The sequence below is a fragment of the Schistosoma haematobium genome, chromosome 2, assembly GCF_000699445.3.
Source record: "Schistosoma haematobium chromosome 2, whole genome shotgun sequence".
Classification (NCBI taxonomy): domain Eukaryota; kingdom Metazoa; phylum Platyhelminthes; class Trematoda; order Strigeidida; family Schistosomatidae; genus Schistosoma; species Schistosoma haematobium.
This window is the reverse complement of record NC_067197.1, coordinates 33,616,914-33,641,695: the sequence shown is the minus strand read 5'-3', so window position 1 is coordinate 33,641,695 and position 24,782 is coordinate 33,616,914. Positions and strand designations below refer to the sequence as shown.

The 24,782-nt window shown below is 37.8% G+C and overlaps 1 protein-coding gene across 1 annotated transcript; it reads right to left on the bottom strand.

Annotated features, from left to right (window-relative positions):
* Positions 1-13,560: 13,560 nt before the first annotated feature.
* Positions 13,561-24,683, bottom strand: FMR1_3 (Synaptic functional regulator fmr1; the record flags this gene model as incomplete). The annotated part of the gene is made up of 7 exons (XM_012941472.3): positions 13,561-16,101; positions 18,370-18,605; positions 20,192-20,541; positions 23,540-23,695; positions 23,727-24,012; positions 24,081-24,586; positions 24,621-24,683. 7 exons carry the CDS (start codon positions 24,681-24,683, stop codon positions 15,902-15,904), a joined length of 1,797 nt encoding a protein of 598 aa, XP_012796926.2. The 3' UTR covers positions 13,561-15,901.
* Between the last annotated feature and the right edge of the window lie 99 nt (positions 24,684-24,782).

Here is a 24,782-nt window from a genome sequence, read left to right as displayed (position 1 = left end):
GAAGGCAATACGAAGCAGCGACTATAGTTTATTATTGGATAGCACAGATAAAAAAGTTGCAAACACATCGAGCGAATTTGAGCAGAGGGGTTAATGCACACGAGCAAGCGAACGCGGAGGCGGATTCTGAGTCAAATCAAATCGAGGTGAAGCGAAACAAGGCAAGAATGATTCATCGAGAGATATTTAAGCGACTAACATTTAAGCTAGAGAGAGAGATATGTGCGTTGGCTATCACATGTGATCAAGACTATGTGTTTATATAGACATAATACTGATCATAATAATACAAAGAAATAAACAAATTGTTCCTGTTCCAATAACACGATCTGTCAAATAAGTTAATTAAAGGGCTTGTCAAAATTAACCGTAAACAGAATTAATTGTAGGAGTGTTGCTATAATCATACCATGAAACGAATTGATCTGTCAGTTTTTCGCCTGTCATTACAGAGTTCACCTTGAATACATAAATATAATCCAAGTTTTAAACTATCTATAGATTAAGAGTCGATTACCCATCAACTAAAAATTAAATAGATTTCAACATAATTTTTGTTTGAAACCATCACACTCTACTTATCACTTGTTGATTTTGTTACATAGCTGTAACTGAAGCGAGTTTAGTTAGGAGTTAGTTCCCCTAGCCGAATGCCATTAGTTAAAGAATTATATCAAGCCAAGGATCAATGGATAGTTTTTCATTTTAACTCATATGACCTCACTAAGAATGAGACCAAGAAACTTCAGGTTCCGCAAAGAGTTATCAAGAAATTTCCAGCTAGATTTAGTAATACTCAAAATAGTCTTAGTAACGAGTAATTCAATTGAGCAATAAAATAATAGAATCAAATAATCACGAAACATTTTCAGTCGTGAAGATCCAAATACGATCCTACTAATATCAAGCTATGATGTAAAATAATATCACAAAACTTACGAACCAATCATCTGTTTGTAATGTACTGTTCCTTTAACATTCGCTGTGTAAAAATACTTGGACAGTTCGTTTACTGATTGCTGACCAACTTGAAATTGATCAATAAGCATCACGCTTCAGAAGCTTAACTCGTCCTTTAACAGATTCCGGTTATACCAACTTGTAGCAGGTCTTCCACCGGCATAACGTTCTTAGTAATGATTCATTTATCCCATCACTTTCGAATCAAATGAAGAGTCCAATGAATCAACGATATTTAAACATATATTACTTGCTATGCCTCTTATTCCTCGTCAAGGAACATAGGCAGCCCACCAACATCCTGCACACAACTCTGTCTTGAACAATCCTTTGCAGTTGCTATTCATCCTTTTCATGTCTGCTTCCAATTCCCAGTGCAGTGTGTTCTTTGTTCTTCCTCTTTTCAATTTCTCTTCAGAGTTCCAAGTTACTGCTTGCTTCGTGATGCAGTTTAATGGTTTCTTCAATATGTATCCTATCCACTCCCAGAGTCCTTTCCTAATTTTCTCTTCATTTGGAACCTGTTTTGTCCTCTCCCATAGTATCCTGTTGCTGATAGTATCCAGTCAACGGATATTGAGTAGCTCACATGGACAACTGTTTATAAATACTTGTGTACCTATATACTTTGTATATCTCTTTCATACTTAGAAATGCTGAGTTTCTCATTATTCTCTGAGTTGTCTATCTCATCCACTTCTATTAATCTCTTATCAATGACCCATATTACCAAATGTCTGAAATATACATTTCTCAAATACTTTCCTACTCGACTTTTCATGTCTATGCTGTTAGCAACAGGATTTGTCGACAAAATATGTACGAAGCCATTTAAGATGTACTTTATTATTGGTATTGTAGTAAGCGAGGACTGACGTGGGGAAAACCGATTTCATGTCCAAAACGAAATCATATAGTGGCTTAGTAAAATTTGAAAAATATACATTAAATACATCATTTGCACAGCTTCTTTGTGCTATATTTCATATATTCCACTATTCCCCTAATTCTGTTGTTATTTCGACTGTTCTCTGATTTCTTTCCCGTTTTCTTCATTTCAATCTTCTGCTGGGAAGTATTCGACTTCTGGTTGCCTCCACGTACTACTTATATCTGTCATTATAAGTAGCATACACAACACTATTACTTTCATATTATCATTATCGTCCCACCAGTCTAGAGTCAACAACAGGCACTAAACACTGTAGTACTTCAGAGTGCTTTGTTTAATGTAATTGATTCTAAATTGTCTATATAAATTTTGTATTAGCTACTTAATTCATCTCATACTGAAAAACTGCATTAAAAAACTCAAAACTCACATTTATTAGTTTTTAAGTGTTCTTCTTTGCCCCAATCTGCCACCATCCACTGTATAAAGCATGCATTGTCTACAAGATTTAGTTAGAGTATTTTTTGAAATAGTGATTTCTTGTGGTGGAAGTATCAAACAACCTTTGGTAATACTAAATACATCTGATTATAGAAAGTATGAAAATCGGTACCTGAGATCGTAAACATCTATCGATCGAGATAATTTTTGATAGGTGATCCCCGTATGCAGCGATCTCTTACCGAAATACGCTGGGCAGTCAGAGAATGGACTGCCACTGATCTACGAAGTTTATTATATAATATCTAATTCACATAAATTCTAGTATTAAAGGGTACCAAAAATGTACGTTTCACATCAGTCAGATTTGTAGTGTCCATGAGGTTGGGATACTGCTCAGAAACACAAATCAAATGTGATTTTCTTAGTTGAACACCCTCTAGCCTTTGACGTTGAAGTCTAATCCACAAGACAGTAGATAAACGTCAAGAGATGCAATCCTATTGTATCCAGTGACCAAACGTAACATCATACGCCATTCGTGCTGTCAAGGCTCTGAAGTTCATAATCACCATTAGTTAGGGTTTTCCTACTCCCGTGGCTGGATCTTTTATATCTACCATCCCATTTTAAGCACTGGGCATTCGCTTTTCGTTCTTTCACTTCGTAAATACATCCGTTGAGAGAAGGCAGCAAGTAGAGTTTCCCAGGCAATGGTGAGAAACACCTGACCGTACGAGAATATTTCGAGAAGAAGATCGAACTCCCCCACCCTCGTTCATGTCAGTATATTTAGAGGAAGGTGTACAATTTCTGGTCATTGGCTTCAAATATAACGAAAATAGATTATTATAGACATACACTCATGTGACTCAAAGTTTACCATAGTGGTACAGACTCACTTTTTTATTCCCCATTTAGATCTTGAAGATCATATTGTTACACATCCCTATTAGGTGTTCCTGCTACTTTTTTTTGTTTTTCTCTACAATTTTTCTATTTTTACCATTAATGTTGAGAATTATTTGTTTCGCCTCATGTTGATAATGTATTCTGTTTGCTCATTTAAAGTTTAGAAGTTTGGATTAATATAAACATTTGTCACTTCTTACCTCATTTTTGCCCATCGAATTACTCATTTGAATATAATTAAATGTGAACTATTTTTGAAGATGTAGAAGTTAATTTTGTATATCGACTTAGTATGATACACTGTTAATAGATTGACAAAAATGCTTTGGGAAATCCTAAAAATTTTATACATGACATAAGTTAGGATAACTAACTGTAATGGATAATGTAATGTAATTTTTTTCAAATAAGGTTTTATGATATCAGTTTGTTGGCATATATATAAATAAATTGTTATACAATAACAATCTATTGATCACAGTATGTCTATATCCTGCTGAATATATTTTAGATAGTGTCCATTAGTAGATACTAGGTTTCATTCAGCTTCTGTATGTATCTCGATATCTAAAAATGTGACGCGAATTCGTTGATTACCAATGCCAATATCAAAATGTAATCCACTAAACAACTAAGTCATGACAGCCATTAACTTGTTGAATTATCATGATATTCATCGATAATTATAGGGAGTTTTAATTTTTCGTTATTGCTTTACAAACTAAATGTCTCGGAAATTTCGGTATTGTTGACTTTGACCTAACTTATTTTATCTACCCTTAGGTTATTTCAACTCATTTTTGATAATTAAAGTAACCCTTTGTGTCATTGAATAAAAATAAAGAGAATTCAGCGAAGAAAATCTTCTTTTCGACAAAATCATTTACTTAAGTTGTATGGCATCATAAAGTGATTCAAGACCCGACTAATCAAATAAGGTTACATAATAATCAGAGGGTTAAAGAAGAATATAATGATGAAAATAATTTACGGGTCAGAATTATAAAAGATCGTAATAATAAGAGAATAATAATCACGAACTTACAAACTTACAAAACAGTTATTTAGAAAAAAAGATACTGTATTTTCCAGATTGGTCATGAAACAATCAGCCAAGAGGGGACCCAATGGTGAACCCATTGCAACTCTATCTCTTTGTCTATAAAAATCATTATTAAATCTGAATTGCACTTTGAGAGTAAATCGTAGGAGTAGCTCTCTTAGATAATATTTTAGAATACAAATATCAAGGTTGTTATTTTCATTATAGTCACATTAAAAACATAGTTTTTATGAGTTGAACATTTGTAAAAAGAGAAGTGACATCCAATGAGATCAGTATTCTACTTTTTACATTGATATTTCTAATTAAGTCGACAAAGTCAAATGAGTCAAGAGAGTTATATCAATTGATGTGATTTCTGAAGGGTTGTAAAATATCAGCTAACCATTTAGCAATCAGATGATAAGGAGAGTTATTGGGAGTTCATTTAGTTTCGGTATAACGGAACCCGATGGTTTAAAATGTTCATAGAGATCACAATTGATAATAAACTCACCTTTCATCTTCCTTAGGAATTTAATTAACATCTATTCCGTTTCCACAGTTGCATCTTTTGGAATCAATTGGACGATTTGGACTTCGCAGATGACCTAGCCCTCCTACCGCATACACATGAACAAATGCAGATAAAGACAGCCAATGTAGCAGCAGTCTCTGCATCAGTAGGCCTCAACATACAAAAATGCAAGACCAAGGTCCTCAAATTCAAAACGAAGAACAGTAATCCAATCACTCTCTATGGCGAAACTCTGGAAGATGTAGAATCCTTCACATACCTGGGAAGCGTCATCGATGAAAAAGGAGGATATGATGAAGACGTAAGGGCGAGGATTAGCAAAGCAAGGGCCGCATTCCTACAATTGAAGAACATATGGAACTCAAAACAACTTTCAACCAATATCAAAGTCAGAATCTTCAATACGAACGTCAAGGCAGTTCTACTGTACGGAGCTGAAACTTGGAGAACTACAACAACCACAATCAGGAAAGTACAAGTGTTTATAAATAGCTGTCTACGCAAGATACTCAACATCCATTGGCCGGATACCATCAGCAACAGCCTTTTGTGTGAGAGAACAAACCAGCTCCCAGTTGAAGAGGAAATTAGGAAAAGACGATGGAAATGGATAGGATATACATTACGCAACTCGTCAAACTGCATCACGAGGCAAGCACTAACTTGGAATCCTGAAGGGAAGCGGAAAAGAGGAAGGCCAAAGAACACATTACGTCAGGAAATAGAATCAGATATGAAAAAGATGAATAACAACTGGAAGGAGCTGGAAAGGATTGCCCAGGACAGGGTTGGATGGAGAATGCTGGTGAGCGGCCTATGCTCCTTCACGAGGAGTAACAGGTGTAAGTAAGTAAGTCATCTTTTTGAATAACTTCTTTAGAGAATTTGACAGGATCAAATAATATCAAGCATAGTTTGGTAATATAATGAATGATTTCATCGAGAACAAAAAATATTTTCTTCCCTGAATTCTCTCCATTTTTCGATTGTTCCACAGCGTTTTTCATTTAGAGGTTTAAAACAATCTTTGAAGACAAACTTCTTCTTTGTTACACATGATAGAATCTGAATTGTTGAAAACACATACATTAGAATGATGAGTTCAAAATTAATTTAAATCATATAAAAATGTAAATAGAAATGTAATTGAGGATAATGTTGAAGTCAAGTTTTTTCCTCGGATAACATATTCTATACATTCAATTATCTAATTAAAATAACCCATAGGTGTTATTGAATAAGAAAAAGAGTATTCAGCAAAGAAAATTGCTGAGGAGTCCCATACTAGGACGAAACGGCCGTCCAGTGCTTCCAGGTTTTCCATGGTGTTCTAGCTTCAGTTGTCTCATGATTTCAACCAGTGAAATTTTCTTTTCGACAAAATCATTTACTCAAGCTGTACATTCGCGTTTATAGTTATATGGTAAATATATGTCTATAGAAGGATAGAAAAGAATGCATCATAAATTGATTCGAGACTCAATATCAGATGAGGTTATGTAATAATCAAGTGGTAAGGAAGGAATATAAGGATGAAAATAATTTACAGGTCAGATAATTGTTCAATTGACAGATATGAAGAAAAACGACAAACATATAGGTCATAATAACATAAACTGAATAATAATCAAGCAAACTTGTATAAGAGGTTTTGTGGATATTATAGTAATTTTAATAGTTGAGATCATGGGTCAATTGAAGCTAGACCACCATGGAAAACCTGGAAGCATTGGACGGCCGTTTCGTCCTATTGTGGGACTCCTGGATTCGAATCTTACGAGGCGAGATCGTGGATGTGGACTGCTGAGGAGTCCCATACTAGGACGAAGCGGCCGTCCAGTACTTCAAGGTTTTCCATGGTAGTCTAACTTCAATTAACTCATGATCTCAACTGTTAAAAAAACTTGTATAAAATAATAATAATAACTAATTAGAGTTTAAAATTGCGAAACAATAATTTTAAAAAATCAATAATAATCAAATAAAAGTGAAGAAAGGAAAAAAACTCGAAACATACCAATATAGGGAATTAGGGTCAAGGAAGGATGAGAGGTTGGGCTAATCATTTCTGTATGCAAAGTTCAGGCTTGAGTTCGTGGATTGCCAATGTCTGATTGAAAGTTTGAGCATGTAGTGACCTACTTTTATCAAGAGAACGCAATTGGTTTAATGGAAACAATTATTATTATAACCAATTATACCGGTGATTGTTTTACTATACTTGTTTGTTTGATTGTACTAAAGACATTCTTCCTTCCTTTGATTGTGAACTTGCACGAATTCGGTTACGCTTAGTCAGTCAGTCAGTCAGTCAGCTACAACGTAGGACCAGGCACATATGTGCATCGGTCCAGGTTGCCATACCGCATCAGCACAACAAGATGAACACCGGATTCATAGCAGTGGTTAGGTCAAAGGTAGTAATATATAAGAGAAAGATTGCATATAGAGATATACTACAAGAAGAAAGAATTGGTTCGTAGAAAGAAAGATATGAAGCGATTTTAATCTCTTAGTTTAAGGGAAGACAGGGAGTGTATACACCGACGCGATTGGGATCGATTCTGAGCCATTTCACCAAGAGTCTCCAACCATCGGTTACGAAAGTAACGCGGACCCCAACCAAGTAGTCTGCATCTACCAACATGGCTCAGACTAAAAGTTAGTGACTTCAAGCACTGATGCCACGTTTTGGTTTGGCCGCCCCTAACTTTCTTCCAACCATTTCCAATACCGGATAGCATTGCACGTCGTGGTAATCGGTGTTCAGGCATACGTAACACGTGGCCCAACCATCTCAGTCGATGAAGATTCATAACCTCATCAACAGATTTACCATCATTCCCTAATACCCTGCGTCTAACCTCACTATTACTTACCCGGTGATCCCAGCAGACGCCAGCAATATTTCTAAGGCGTCTGTGGTCAAATACTAATAGCTTACGAGTGTCTTCTACTCTTAATGGCCATGTTTCGCTGCCGTAAATTAAAACAGAACGGACTGCCGCGCAGTATACTCGTCCTTTTATTGATAGACGGATATCTCGCCTTCGCCACAGGTGACGTAAGTTGGCAAAAGCCAAACGAGCTTTTCGAATCCGCGCTGAGATTTCGTCCGATACCAACCCATTAGGGCTGATCAGACTTCCAAGATAAGTGAAGTTGTCAACGCGTTCGACTACCTCACTCCACATCCTTAGTTCAGGTGTTGACTCAGGTCAGTCCTGAAGCAACAACTTGTATTTAGAGGGAGAGAAGTGCATTCCAAACATTCTGGCATTGTTGCTCAGTGCTACCAAAAGACTCTGCATTTTGTCAGCGTCTTCACCAAACAGGACTATGTCATCTGCGTATTCTAAGTCGATAAGTGAACCTCCTGGTAGGAGATCAATACCCGAGAATTCAGTAGACGAGAATGTTATTTCCATCAATAGGTCTATGATGAAGTTAAACAAAAATGGGGAAAGTGGACAGCCTTGACGGACACCACTTGAAGTTGCAAAAGTAGATGACAGTTCGCCATAAGCTCTGACTCGACTAGTAGTGTTCGAGTAAAGAGCCTTTACAAGGTTTATGTACTTCTGGGGTACGCCTTTCAATGACAGACACTGCCACAGAATCTCGTGGTCAACAGAGTCAAATGCTGCTTTTAAGTCGAGAAAGACCACCATTGTCGGACGCCGATAAGTATGCCTGTGTTCTAGAATCTGACGAATGGTGAATATGTGGTCGATGCAGCCACGACCAGGTCTAAAGCCAGCTTGGTTCTCTCGTGTTTGCAGTTCACGAGTCTTAGTTAGGCGTCTGATAATTATCGAGGCTAGTATTTTAGATATTATATTAGTTAAATTAATCCCTCTGTGGTTGTCACAGGATGATTTTGACCCTTTCTTATATATTGGGACGATAAGTGATTGTGACCAGTTAGATGGAATAACGTCTAACTCCCAGATTTTAGTTAAAATATTAGTCAACCTAATCGCTAAAATCGGACCACCATCCTTAAAGACCTCTGGAGCCATTCCATCTGGACCAGCTGCCCTTCCTCGCTTCAGATTAACTATAGCCTTTTGAACTTCAGCAAGAGTTGGGGGACCTACTTCAATGTTCCATTCACACTGTCTGGGAATGGAGGGTAGTTGTAGAGTAGCTGAAGGCCAGCTGAACTGTTCTCTGAAATGTTCCGCCCATCGTTCTAAACGCCTGGACTGGGAGCAGATGTGTGTATCGTCTTTTTCCGATATAATCTCACTTACACTTGACTTATTAATTCCAGTTTCTTTTATTAGTCTGTAAAGCTGTCTTGTGTTCCCTATAGTCGCCGCCTTTTCCATCTCTTTTGCTTTCGTTGACCACCACTGCTCACGGTCGTTTCTTAGACTTTTTCTTAACCTAGATCTGATTTGTTGTCGCTCTTCATCATGTTCGGAACCTGATGGGACGAGTTTGCGAGAATCCATCAGTGTGATAGACTTTGAAGAAATCCATTGGTTCTTTGAAACTCTATGGTTTAAGTCGCTAATAGATGTCACTGCTGCTTCCACAGCTGCTTGTACGTCTTTCCAAGCAACATCTGGGTCAGCCTCGTCTTCAGAACTACCTAATCGTGACCTCAGTTGTTCCTGGAACCTACTTTTGGTTTCCTCGCTACTCAGTTCGGTTCTAATGGGTCTTTTTACTGTGGCTTTTTTGCGTCCAGTGAGGCGCAAGCAGATGCGTGCCCGTATTAGGGCGTGGTCGGAGTCCAAGGAGGTACTCCAGAATGAGCGACAATCTTGTACCGACCCTCTCCAACGATGACTGATGGCAATATGGTCTATTTGAGTCCATCGTTGGTTTGGTGCAGGCGGTCGCCACGTTAGACGATGTCTTTCCTTATGTTTAAAATTTGTGTTTGCTAAAAATATGCGATTGTCTGAGCACAGTTGCAGCAGACGGTCACCATTATCTGTTCGCTGTGCCGGAATGCTAAAATATCCACCTAAATGCCTTTCTGTTTGGTTTAAGCTACCTATCTGAGCATTAAAGTCACCCCCTACGAGTACTATGTCTGAGCGTTTAGCTTTCTGAAGAAGTCCGAACAGCTTTCTGTAAAATTCATCTTTCACATCATCTGAGCTGCAGTCAGTGGGAGCGTAGGCAGAAACGACGAAAAGGCAACGACGTGTGTCCCTATCCTTCCGAGTTTTTACGGAGCCGTTTAGCCGAACAGCACATAGACTACTGTTGACGGGGATCCACTCTAGCAGTGCTTGTTTGGCCCTCATGCTTAGTGCTATGCCTACACCTACCAGTCCACGAGAACTGGCCACCGGGTCACCGGATACACGGAGGGTGTGTTACGTTGGCTCTCCGTTTTGCCGAGGTGAGGTCAAGTGAATGACCACACTGGAATCCTGTATGCGTGTTTCGGAGACACAGCATACATCAATCGTACGAGATTCTAGGGTTTTAGCCAAGGAAGCCTGCTGACTGATTTGACATAGGGTTCGTACGTTGAACGCTTCAATGTGTAGTTTGGAGCGAGGTTTCAGTAGACCTGGGACAGTGTTTTGAGCACTAGAATCGTTGGCTATGGTGACACTTGAGGAGGAAGCCGAAGGAGGAAGTTTAGGGTTGAAAGTCGATGTAGGAGGAATAATAGAAATTGAAGAGGAAGGTTGATTATGAATACAGTGGTCTTGGGTGCTGTTAGAGGTATGAGGGCGGTTATCACTTCCCGGTTGCCCACACCGTGGAAGGGTTCTTCTGGAGGTACCTGAAAAGGAAATTGGATTAGAGGCGGTCTCAGTGACCTGAGAGCGTGACCGCAGTGCCCAATGGACAACTGCTTGAGGCCGGTCGCGCACGGCCTTTTCGTGGGAAGTTTTTGACGTGTTAGCTCCGTTCTTCAAAGAGCCTTACCGCCGGAGACGGAAATCCGTGAGGTAAGGTGAGGTGTGACATTTTTAGGGTCGACCTTTTCTAACCCCACCCCTCCTTGTGGGAAGGCAGCATCGCTGTCATGCTGGTTGTCCGAGGGAAACACCTTACTGCTGTCACACCTCTCTACAGTCAGCAGTACGACTTCGCCCTCAGACCTTGAGTTGCTGCTTTTAGTCTTACCGTTCACCAATCGACCTGCCTGGCATGGTAGGACCTTGAGGAACGGTTGTTCCAGCCAGTATAGCTCGGTTGCTTCATCACGATAGGCAAGCCCGACCACCACGTCAAGGTAGCAACAACGGTCGGGTTACGCTTAGTAACCACACTTGTACTCCTTTGGCACGATCTCAGTATTCTTTCGATACCACGAGATCGCCAACGAATACATCTCGACTACAGCCATCAACTGCCTACTGATATTTGGCTTACGGGGGATCTTATCGGTTAACTGGCACGTAGTCTTCCTGTAGTGGTGATCATAGTCAACCGCGACTCGACACCACACTACAAGCATCTTTTCAGTAGAGTATTGTTACTTATCTATTTCATTTTTAGATTAATGTTTTGATCTAATATATATGTATATTCTTGATAATTAACAATATGGAATTCAAAGAATTATTTATAAAACAAAAAGACTGTTACATTGTTTTCATTAAATAATTATGTTGAAATATTCCTTTTCAAGTGAACTTTTATAAAATATAACAAAAGTAAATAAGAATAACATGTCATTTGTTATTTAGAGTAAGGTAATACTAATCGTATAGACTAATGAAAATAATTGAGTAAATTTATCAGTTAATCAAAACAAGTAAATTAGAATCATGACGACACTGGGTATAACGACATCATGGGACGACATGGACTCGAAGAAAAGAACGAGGATGAAGAAAGATCGTAAATTTGTATACCTTCAAAAAACGTATACATAAAACCACACTACAGACAACCAAATCGATCACATTTGCATCAATGAAAAATTCGAAAGGTCCATGGAAGACGTAAGAACGAAGAGAGGAGGTGTTTTAGCTTCAGATCACCACTTGGTGGAGACCAAGGTGAAACTAAAGCTAAGGAAGCACTGGATAACAATAGAATTAACGTTACGAAAGTTTAATACAGTATTCCTTCGAGATACTGACTAATTCAAGAAATTCAATATAGCTCTCAGCAACAGGTTCCAAGCATTATACGATCTACTCCAAGAAGAGAAAACCAATATGAACGAGAACTGGAAATGTACAAAAGAAGCAATAACTTCAACATGTCAGGAGAGCCTTGGTCACAACAAGCACCAGCATAAAGGGAGGATTTCTATTGACCAAGATTAATGAAGGGAAGAACAAGGAAACAGTAATCAACAGCAGTCAAGGCACAGGCCGAATACACAAAAGGAAATTAGAAAATGAGGAGGGGCATTAGAGCTGACAAGCAGAAATACACCGAAGACCTAGCAATGACAGCGGAAGAAGCTACAAGAGGAGAAAATATGAAACAAAAGCATGATACAGCGAAGAAATTAGCAGAGAAACATAGTAAACCAGAGTGATTATTTGAAAAAAGAAGGCAGGTCAAACACTGAAATTCAAGAACTGTGGAAGGAGTAGGTGGAGCAATTTGAAGAACTCTTGAATGAACCGGCCTCAATGAACCCACCAGACGTCGAAGGAGCATACATAGACCCTCCTATAGATGTCGCTCCACCGAGGATTGGCGAAATCAGCATGGCCATCAGATAAATCAAAATTAGGGAAGCAGCATCACCAGCTGAAGTACTAAAGCCGGGTAGAGAGGTAACTGCAGCAATTCGGACTATTGTTCAGCAATCAATTGAATGGAACTCTTCATTATACATCAGCTTCTTTGACAATGAGAAAGCAACCAACAAATGTGGGTAGAACGACCCTACTGATCCTCCTTCGGCACTATGGTGCAACTAATAGCGTCAAAATTCTACGGAATACATACGTTGAGCTGTATTGTGATGTCCTCCATGAAGGGCACCTCAGATGCATTCCAAGTGAAGACCGGTGTCAGACAGCGTTGCTTATTCTCGCCCTTTCTCTTTCTTCTGGTGACTAACTGAATTATATAGACCTCTACATCTCAGGGGAGAAAGGAATACAGTGGACACCTTGGATACAGTTAATTCAATGTATGACATGACGTGGAGTTTATAATTTAGATGAAATTTCCTGATATGATTTAACAAATTAGTTAGATACCACACTGTCAGTGTTTTGTGAAGCAAATGTGTCCATATACAAAAATTAGATGTAGGTCACCGGCATTTACAACTATTCGATTATATTTAGAAAGTGTAAAGTTATTGTAAGTCATAGTATGAGTTAATAAGTCACATTACGTATGAGTTGTATTTAGGTAGACTAGTAAGTGATATATTTGTAAGAAACTACACTTATTTGATCCAAAGAAAGATATTACAGGTGGATGGGAAGCACATTACGGTAATGCTGAAGGTAAAAGAGGACGACGAGGGGACACATTGAGCAGGGAACTGGAGGAAGAAATCAGAAAGAGTAGCGACTGGAGAAACTGAAAAAGGGATCGCATGACAGTTTGGAGATCGCTGATTAGAAACCTACGCTCTATAAGGTTAGACAGATTAGTGTTACTAAACTTAATGCCAAGTAGCAGGCGCTTTTACGAGAATATGACAACTTATTAAAGTACAATGTAAATATCGTATATTCATTTATTTATTCATAAGATTTCTTTACTGACAATTCTTTTATCAAAATCTAAAAATATTACTATGCAAGAGAATTAAATATATGAGGGAACACTGGAAGTCAAGATCGAGAAAATAATAAACAATGAAAGTATCTACAGTGAATTCATCATACGTTGAAAATATGCAGAAATACAAAAGTGAAATAAATTAGAAAATTGGTTTAATTAAAATTTCACTAAAGCTCGCTCTTATACGGACGACCAAGATAGCGATAATGGTTGTACAAATTTCTTTTGAATGCAAAAGCTAGGTTTGTGAATATGGATTCCGATAGATTCAGTAATATGTACAAGACAAACTTGCAAACAAGGTGGTAAATTTGATGGGATATGTTGGAAACTTTTAAAGCTTTATTCAAATCAACACGACCTTTTTTGTTTACCATGTGAGAGTTGAACTCTTAGTCACTCCCACCTGTCCTTTGTTAAACCAAGATGGATGGTGTTCCACCATGAGATGATGGACTTCCAGATTTGTACAATGGGTCGCTTAAAGAAACAGTCAGTCACCCAACATTTTAATACCACTCCATAGGAGATACTTTCAATAGCAGTTTCTTGATTCTTAATATTACTACAATACTGAGCTTTCCTCACGTACTAAGTAATGTCGCAACCTTAGTCGAATTTTTCGAATAATTACTTTGATTACCATAACCATTTCTCTCAACTACTTAATTACTTAATGTCATTTTATAAACACTGTTATATAATCATTGTGTTAAATCGCTACTAGCATGATATTAATATACATGATGAAAAACGAATGGAAAATTTTTCGCTCTATTCGTCGTCTAAATGGGAATTTTCACCAGATAAATTGCATTCTACAGTTATTTATTCTAACAAGACTGCATAGAATTACTAATATAACGGTCAAACAAAGGCTTTTCCTTTGGCCAAAGAATGTTACTACAATATGATAATACGACCTGGAAACGAAATTATGCTGCGACAACATTGGACATTCGATCGACACATTACATATAAACTGGAGTCACGTTGTACCAGATTCTCAAACACAGAGTTTAAAGCAGAAACCGACCTTTCAGATATGACACAAAACCGCATATTAGTTTACACACAGAAAATCCTGATTTCCTTTGCTCAGAACCTCATACCGCGTTAATTACTATGCGAAATCATTAAAAGTGGCAGATTACAGAACAAGTCAAACAGCATTTTGCCAATAGAAGCATACCGACAGTAAAGTAAATACCAATGGACGACACAACTAATAGTTGTCTGAAACAAGTTTACAAAAATGAGTGCATTAATGGTGCCTGTAGCAGTACATATTAGCAATCCCAGTGAAATAATCATACAAAACCCTCCAATGAATGAAATCAAGTTCCACTTTCACGGTCAAAGTGGTACATATGTCCATGTTTGTAACCTAACAAAATCTGGTTGACGAAACAAATGTCTCATTTCCTCTGATTTGATGTTTCTGAACCTAAGTTGGGACTTAATTATGGAAGTTAGGATCGTAAAAACTGCACCAGTCACATTAATAAATCTCTAATAAACTACTAGTTAATGAGTATTTTAGCAGCCGTTTCTTTTTAAATGATGTTCACCAACAACGACAAATACCTAATTAACGGATTTAACGAAATTCCCCTTAAAATACATGAATGACATAATGGTAATAACGATAAGACTATCGATAATCAGAATATCAAGCTAGACTGAATAGATTCAGTGCATTTATTAAACGAACCATTTGCTTTAAAACTGATTGCTATAAAACATTGTACTGAGTGCCGTGTACTACAGTAAAGTGATTCAAATTCAAATTATATGGTGATAAATCCTAAGCGACAGAATATTGACAACTCACACTATATTAACTCTTATTGTGGTCTACTTTTTACGATAAACAAGTCAACATGAAATGAATAATAAACGCACTAAATAAAAACTATAATACAAATCAAGTATAGTAGGATAACCCTTCATATAGTTCATGATTTGTACATAAATCTGAGGTATTAGGTTGAGGTAATGCCATAAGTTCAGATACGGGTGAAAGTAAAGATGTTTACTAAAAATGGATAATTACCAAGTATGATAATACTTTGTTTTTATTAGTTGGTGAATCCAGAAACTAACAGAAACAATATACAGAACATGGTTCAAGATTACAACTGGTTGAAACAATACGTGAATATCACCAGGAAGAAAAAAGCAAAGAATATTTAGTAATATGCACTAAAAATAAGAAAGATTATTTAAAAATCACCCTTAAACAAGTTTCCAGTTATCCAATCTGATTTACACAGTGTGAGTGTGTATAGAGGAAATGACAGCCGAACTGAATAAAGGTACAATAAAATGGGATATTTGGATAGTCAAAGCGGAGGTAAGGGTAAGCACTTAAAACTGAGTGGTCTACTGAAAATGTTCATTGAACTCCAACTGGAAAATTTATTCAGCTAACAATTGGGGCACACATATTTTGTCCTCTAGGTCCCATGGAATCCGAACGATGATTCGGTTGATTCCTTTGCTGATTAGGGTTTTTGGAGTTAACATGGTTGGCCGAAGACTTAGAAACACCAGTATGATTACTTCCACTATTGCGAATACTTTCACCACCGCCTCGTTGAATGCGAGGAATTTGACGAGAATCTAAAGTTGAAAGCGAAATATTGATTGTTATGAATGTGAAAAAAATAATAAACCACAATCCGATTATTAATCAATCATTTTAGCCTTGAAGTTAAATTTGCACACTATTGGCTCCCGGCTCAGTGGTCTAGAGATTAAGTGTTTGAGCGTGAGACTGTCCAGGGTTTGATTACCAGTCGCGGAGTCGTCTGTGTGCACTGCTGAGGGGTCCCGTACTAGAACAAAACGGCCATCCAGTGCTCTCATGTTTACACTGACTGCCTAACTTAAATAGGTTCGTAATATCAATAAAATTGTCCTACTTTAAATAATATAGACTTGAACTGTGTTAGTTTGAACCAGGGCGTTTTTCGAGAGCTCAGAAAGACAGTGAAATGCAATGATGAGAGACGCTGATCTAAGATATTTACCCTACTAATTGTTTCTTTAACCACCAGAAGCGTGGTTTTCCGAAATTGTTGTTAATGTGTGGGCGAGATTGACAATGATAAGCTGTTTGCTTAGTGAGACTAGTAGTCTGACAGGTACTAGATGAGTTGTATTTTCCCTTAACCTTATTATTACTCGGATTTTTGTTAGATTGTGTCGGCTTCTTGTCGGTTTTTTTGGTGTGGAAATATATTTACATTCTAGTCGGGCTAATCACGTGTTCTTGATCTGAGTTGTGTTGAATTCCCGTAGAACAGACACTGGGAGGGGATGTAGTGTAGATAATATTCGTCTAAGACAAAATAACGCCCCATTCGTATAGACAAGGAAACAGTTGTCATATCGATGAATCCATCTTATGTAATTCATGTAACTGTACGTCCGTTCACACTGCTACATCTTAAATCAGCACAACAGGAAATTAACGAGACGAAAATTATAACACGACGGTACCGAAAAACTAAGCAATTCATGTTGTTATTCATTTTTGTATTGGTATTATCGTCATTCATCTCCGCTTATAATTCATACTGTAGTTGTTTTAATGACCTCGGAAAGAACATCATGGGATTCAAAACTAGTTTATGATTTCATAGACTGTTATTACCGTCTACTTAATATATCAATGGAATGTAAACAAGTGATAGGTTTTTGGTACCGCATGAACTATGTGGTACGCAGGCAACCATCATACTTCTAACAAAACTAACCAAAACACTGAACTACTCTTTCCAAGATATAACAAAACCTCCACGAGATAAGCTTTTCGTTTGATTTCTAACAAATTACAACACAGAGATGTCACCCTTAACTTCCTTGGTATCTAAAAGCATAGACTTAAGTAATTAACAATGATTCCGTGGGCATGTCAATCACAATATTATTATTAATACTTATTTATTTGAACACATAAATATTGATATAAAGGGGCACCGAATATAAATGCGCCACGTAATTCATCTGATTTGTGTGTGGACTGTGATACTGCCCGGGTGCCCAAACCGAAACAGGTGGTTTTCTTAGGGGATCACACACGGAGCCTTCGATTTAATGTTCTGACCCACAAGGCAGTGGAGCGACGTCAGGAGATGCAGTCCCATGGTAGCCGGTGACCAACAATTGGTTCACACACCATTTGTTTCTTCAGGATCATGGAGCCCATGTGCACCATTGGTTTGGAGTTGAGGTTTTCTAACTCCCCTAGGTGGACCCTCCATATCCACCAACCCGTTTAAAGCACCGGACATTCGCTTTTCTTCCTCTTAATTCCGTGGATTTTGATTCTAATCTGTTTCTGATCATGGTTGTAAAGCAAAACTAGTTATGGGTATGCGATTGCTGGTAGTAACTGTAAAGATCGTTTCTGTGTCGATCCTTTTAAGATAACTAACTGTTCGAGATACAGCTTGTCATAGTTAATGCGTTGGCAATGTTATAATGTGGCTGAGTCATTCCATATTTCTTTAATGATGAAAAAGCTTACATTCTGGTAAAAATTCTCACTAGTTGATTTAATGATAGTATACTGTTACATTTCTTTACATTGAAGAACTTATCCATAGAGACAATTAAAATAACATCGTATAGACAAAGGTGATTGGTTTATGACGTTAAATATGTTAGGTCACTGTTCATTCCGTTTATTAGTGGAAAGCGTGGCTGCAGTAAGCGTAGTCTGTAACTAAAACCAGATGTAATATTTTTTAAAATGAACATAATGTGACAACACTAGAAAACACTTTATATAAGTTCATCGAACAACCCAAGTGAAGAAAAGTTTAGCAGATTATCGATCAATAATCCAATAAAACTATTCTTATGACAGTCTTTTAAACATACCTGGTCTTATTTGATTGACTTGAGGTCTCGGCTTGGGCTGACGTCCACCAGGATGTGGACGTGAATTTGTAATGTTGTTATAAGTAGTTTCTTGTTTCTCCGGATCCTCCTTATTTGAGCAACTATTTGAATGTACAGCATAGTTAGATTCACTGCATTTTGAACTTTGATTGTCACCGTTTGATATACGATGACCATTTTCAGAATGTGTGAGAGGATTTGAAGACTCATCATTGCTACAATTACAATCACAAAGAAAGTACGTTTTCTTTATTCGAAATGGGATAAAAACATCGCTAAACAGGGATTAACACGACTGCATCCTATGTAGGACACTCCAAAAAAATTTCATTCACTTTTTCTAGGCAAAGAAAACTGAACAAGTTTATTAGTTATTTGATAGTAGATTAGATGAGTGGGTTTTCTTTCTGATAACGGCCTGAAATATAGTAATATTAGTCAACTTTATGTAATATGGTGCTTCCATCAAGAACACGGTGATATGGAGTGTCTTTCACTTCGAAGTTCATGAGCATCTAGTTTTTATTTGGCATTTATGTAAGGATTATTATTTCTTACTCACTGACTTCTATGTTTACATGATCTATAAAAATCCGATCCCATGCATATTTATCCTAAATTCAAATTTGTTCCCTACTGTTTGCCTACATTGAAAAAGTTTATTACTAGACATCAAATGTTTTTTTGACTTGAAGATTAGTAAAATCCTAGCGTAATATTTCTGATCTTAGGATTGCCTAATATAGTACACCTAATCCAAAGTATCTACCGTCTTTATTTTCATCTATAATTAGAAAGAATGCTAATTTGGAAGTCATATCCAATAACGATATTTTGTCTGTGACTAAACAGATCATCAACAATCTAAGATAAAATTCCAAGAGACCGACTGTAAAAGATCGAAAACTTATCGTGTGAGCACCGGCGGTGACAGTCGGTCTTAATATGGCAGTGTCCTATCATTCTATCATTGTGTGACAAGTTAGGCTAGTGAACGTTTGTATCAGATCATCAAGTTGTTTGTAAATGGATGACCGACAATAATCCATGAGGTAGTGTAGCGACGTCAAGAGATGAGGTCCCATAACAATCGGTGGCCAAGAATAGGTTCATACGTCATTTGTTCCATCAGGATTATGGAGCGCATGAACACCATTAGTTTGGGATCAGAGTTTTCCAACTCCCCTAGATAGATCCTCTATGCCCACCAACCCGGTTTAAGAGCCGGACATTTGCTTTTCGTCCTTTCAATTTCATAAACACCAATGATCAGAAGGCAGCAAGTAGGACTTCCTTGGCAATGGCTATATCAGCGTGGCCATATGAGAGAACTTAGAGAGCGACAGCGAACTCTCCTCACTCTTGACCATACCAGGGTATTTAAGGGCAACCCCGCTGTTCATTATAGTTTTAAGAGAGAAACGCAGCCTTTTCTGTCACCCTATTCAGTAGCTCAAGAAAAAGTTTGTGATTGGATACTTGTAATAAGTCAATGTTCAGTAAGTAGAAATAATAGTAAACAAATAAAAAAAATTACTAAAAATACCGACAACGGCACCAGTAGAATACCATGTTTAATATCAAAGTAAACTGAAAAATGCTGGTTCGAAACAGGTAGTGCAACAACCAAAACCCTTGAATATTAACAGTCAGGATTATACGGTTTCCATAGACTATGTTGAGTCGAAGACCACAAAGATTGAAATAGGTAGACATACACACTAGATGAAAAGCTCAGTATTTTATTCAAAATTTAACGAGAACCTATTGAAATTTTACATTTGGTGAAAATCACAATTACCTCGAAATATCTTTAAGTGGGATGGTCGCATCCTTGGGTTTTAATATAGACGGCGGATTCTCAACACCACGAAGCCGATCTAACTCCTGTAAGCTTGCGACTTGAAACTCCAAAAATAACTGTGTATCACGTATGGCTTGCTGAGTTCCCGTTAACTGGAATGAAACGTGCTCACGATCGTCTTCAGGTGATTTAGAAATCTTGATTCCAACAAGTCCCACTCGATCCACGATATGTTGAACGTGTCGACGACCTGATCCCAAGATAGGACCTACATATGATTTAGGTATCTGAAAGATGTCTTGAGAGAAGTCCAATAACTTCTTCGCGTTTTTAACAGCATCTTGAGTCTGGAATGAATAGGTACCGTATTTTATTACGATTTTGTTTGTTTAACAAAACCATGAAGATACTAAATGGGAGGACAACTAACGCTTGATATGAATAAATCATTAAAATCCAACTTATATGTCCAAAAAAACAAACTGTACACTAATTAAAAACTAGCTTGTAATAAAAATAGTTACATTTAATAATTACTATATATATATATATATATATAGAGAGAGAGAGAGAGAGGCTATATTAGTCCTTAAATAATATACTCAGTAATGTTAATAATGTGATCCGATAAGCACATGTAGACTTACTTGGCTTTGAGCCAAACGTTTTGGTGTTAATGATATTATCTAGTTAGCGAAATCAAAGTAGGTGGAAAGGGTTTTGTCTGTAGTTTGATGGTAATTTCTAGTACATTAGCACTGGGTCATTACCCTATGCATCAACAATCTTCTGTGCAGTCATCAAAATAGCTGTCTTTAAGAATCCGGTTACTTAGCTCCTCAATTAAACTCCGTTTAGACATTAGCAACATAAACCATTAAGTTGATGTTAATTACTTTGATTAAACATACCTAGCTTAATGGTCCAGTGGCAAACCTTTAAGCTGTCACATCAACTTCTAACTAGACAATTGTTTGTTGCTGAGACAAAAGATATGGTTTATTTTGGGAGTTTTGTTCTCTGAGCTGGATGGTTTGGTCGTGGAGCTTTCATCGTTCTTCTGAACGACATCATCATGTGCTGATGATGGAAGAACGATGAAAGCTCCACGACCAAACCATCCAGCTCAGAGAACAAAACTCCACCAAAATCATCCACCTGAGCTACAAATCTTCTCCACCATCTCAGATATGGTTTATGTCACTAGGTGGTTAGAGATAGCCAAATACAGGGATGATTATCTCTACCAACTAAATATTCAACCACTACAGTTATCAAAATAGTGCTTTTCTCTTGAGCTATATTTCTATTCTTCAGTGTAAGTGAACATCAGATTGAAGTAAAAACCAGTAAAAAAATACTAACTAGTCCATCTTTGTGTTCTATTCATCTAATTTGAGTTATCAAATTAGGATTCCATAATTCTATAATCCGGAATTTCCAGACCGACAGGACTTTTTAACCCTGTCTTTCAAATGGTTTCCCTAAACTGATGGTAAACGCTATTTAAAATATAAAAGCTCGCATTTAACTTTCTTAATTAAAAACAGAATAAAACAGGGAATTAAGTTTGACTTCTGTCTAAACTTCCCAACCTACTCAATGAAAAAGACGGAAACAAGTGGAATCGACAATCCTAACTGAATTACTAAGAAAATCAAGCTCAAACTCGATAAGCAGTGCGTTTTAGTAACCCAGTATAACATCGTATACTATACTGAGTGAAATTTATGACTGTTTGAACGGAAGCAAATGGATCATCACTCACTAGTAACAAATCACGTCTAAAATTCTGATCCATAAGATTAAATTTTACTGTAGCTCGATGAAAATACAGGCATGTAAGGCCTTCCGTGTTCATGATATGCATCACTAATATTGTATATATATATATATATATATATATATATATATATATATATATATATATATATAGCACAGCTAGTATAAAAGATGGTTCTATTGTCTTTTTAGTGATGCATATCATGAACACAAAAGGTCCTACATTGCGTTTTTATCGAGTGACAGTTAATTTTTTTTTTAATTAGTTAATCTTAGGTTTTGTTATGCCCGAGGGCGGGGGAGTCCGCTATCACTCTCGAATTACCCTCACATGACCACGAGTATACAATCACTGCCAGGGAAATCCTACCCTCTGCCTTTTCGTGGCGGGGGCGTTGTTTATGAGCTTGAGAGGACGAAAAGCGAATGTCCGGTGCTTTAAACGGGTTGGTGGATATGGAGGGTCCACCTAGGGGAGTTAGAAAACCTCAACTCCAAACCAATGGTGCACATGGGCTCCATGATCCTGAAGAAACAAATGGTGTGTGAACCAATTGTTGGTCACCGGCTACCATGGGACTGCATCTCCTGACGTCGCTCCACTGCCTTGTGGGTCAGAACATTAAATCGAAGGCTCCGTGTGTGATCCCCTAAGAAAAACACCTGTTTCGGTTTGGGCACCCGGGCAGTATCACAGTCCACACACAAATCAGATGAATTACGTGGCGCATTTATATTCGGTGCCCCTTTATATCAATATTTATGTGTTCAAATAAATAAGTTAATCTTATGGATTAGAATTTTAGACTTATTAATGAGCAATGACCCATTCGCTTCGGTCCAAGCAGTCACAGTATGGTATACGACCTTATACTGGGTTGACACTGTTAGTTTCCTTTCATTATGTTGACGTAGTGAAGCGACTTGAGCCGATTCACGTTTGTATTACTTTTTTCACAACTGGCACGACACTAAGTGTCACGGCTCTGGCAATTTCTGACTAGATTTTCCCTAAATTCCAATATTCGTTTACAACTTTTTCCGGCAGAAATCTATTTGTGACCTAGATTAAGACTCAATGATTTCGTTAGTTAAACCTCATTATTACAAATAACGGGAACTAATCAAAACAAGTTTTGTGGCTAACTACCAGTTCGGGCACGATTCCAGAAATCCATTATATAAAGCACACTGATGAGTACGTAAGTACTTGAGAGCTCATGAAATTGTTACCTTTTATCAGGATAGGTTAAATGTAAAGCATGAATGAACTTACTAGGCCTAGGAATCAACATTTACTGTTTGCTTCAAAAGCTGGGAGTGGATAAAAATAAACTGCAAAATGAGATCAAATGTCCGGTTTGTGATATGACCAGGCTTTTATACAACTGAAAGTGTATAACTAGTCGACAAACTGGGCTGCTATTACCAATAGATTTAACTAATGTTAGCAGCCCTACACTTGTACCCAACTGAACCTTCAAGTTAAGGCTATTGGTATGTGCTAATTTTACCGCATTAAACGAATCTATCAAATTCGAAACACAAAATGAAAGTACATACCTTCCCAGAAATCCTGATATTACCAGTCTGGCGATCTAACTTGACAGAAAGTACACCTTCAATAGCACTAGCGCGTCTAATATTTGACCCTTGAGCGCCAATTGCATAATGGATTAAATCCAGAGGTATGAGGAATTCTTCAACGAATGGTGATTGCTAAGACACCATAAGAAAGTAATGAACGTACCTGATTAAGGCGCGACGCCACCAACTTTTTGGATAGTTCTTCAGTTTGTTGCAAAATGGAGACTTTTTGTCGCAGCATGTCAACGAACGTGTTGTCGATGACAGATGCCCTGTTGATTGTGGAGATATCTGTAGAAATTACAAGCAAACGGGACTTTAGGTTGTACGTCTCACTGTCCCCCTTAATAACTGGGGACACGGATTTAAATGTGTCGGGCGCCAAAGTGATCAGGACAGGCAAACCACATCGTCGCGCAAAATGATGGTAATTGGCAGGCTCTCTGCAACTGAGAAAAACCGGGAGTATTAACCATAGCTATACAGAGACAAAGCAAGTAGCAGAAACGTAACTTACTATGGAGCTAACTCGTCCGGTATATCTATAGCATGGATGTGAAAGGACGAGACACTAAGATTGGGATGATGAATCCGTGGTCTCAATTGGTGCTTTTCAACAATATCTGTTTTTTCAAGTGATGAAGGGTGAGGGACACTAATGCGTTTGTTGGGAAGGACAGTTACTTCGTTTGAACCAGCATTCTCAGAAGAGAAGTCAGCCATTAACTCCACAATAACAAAACTCCCACCAATTTTCCTTACAACAGCAGGCCACCAGGCAGAAAGTTTAGAAGCAATCGGATCACTTGATAACTCATGGTCTACAGGTGGCTCGCCAGGAGATGAGCTGATTAACACATCAACCTCTAGTCCTTGGACTGGTTCTAGAACTGTTCCTGGATCCTTTGGAGGGAGACGCAACGAGGAAGGAGGGAGAGTGAATTCCACAAGGGCTTTCGAGTGGGAAGAATCTAATAGTGTCACATTAAGTTCTTCTAAGGATTTCAACCCATTGATGACACCCTGGAACAAGATTAACAACAGATAGAGAACGTACGGGGTAGAACTCTCCATATTTGCCTTCCACCTCTACCGGTATGCAGACCTCCAACTGAATCATCCCAGAAAATTGAATACCCCTCGGAAAAGTACCGTGTTGATCAGACAACCAACCAAACCACCATGTGTTTAGTAAAATAATGTAACTATCTTATCTTCA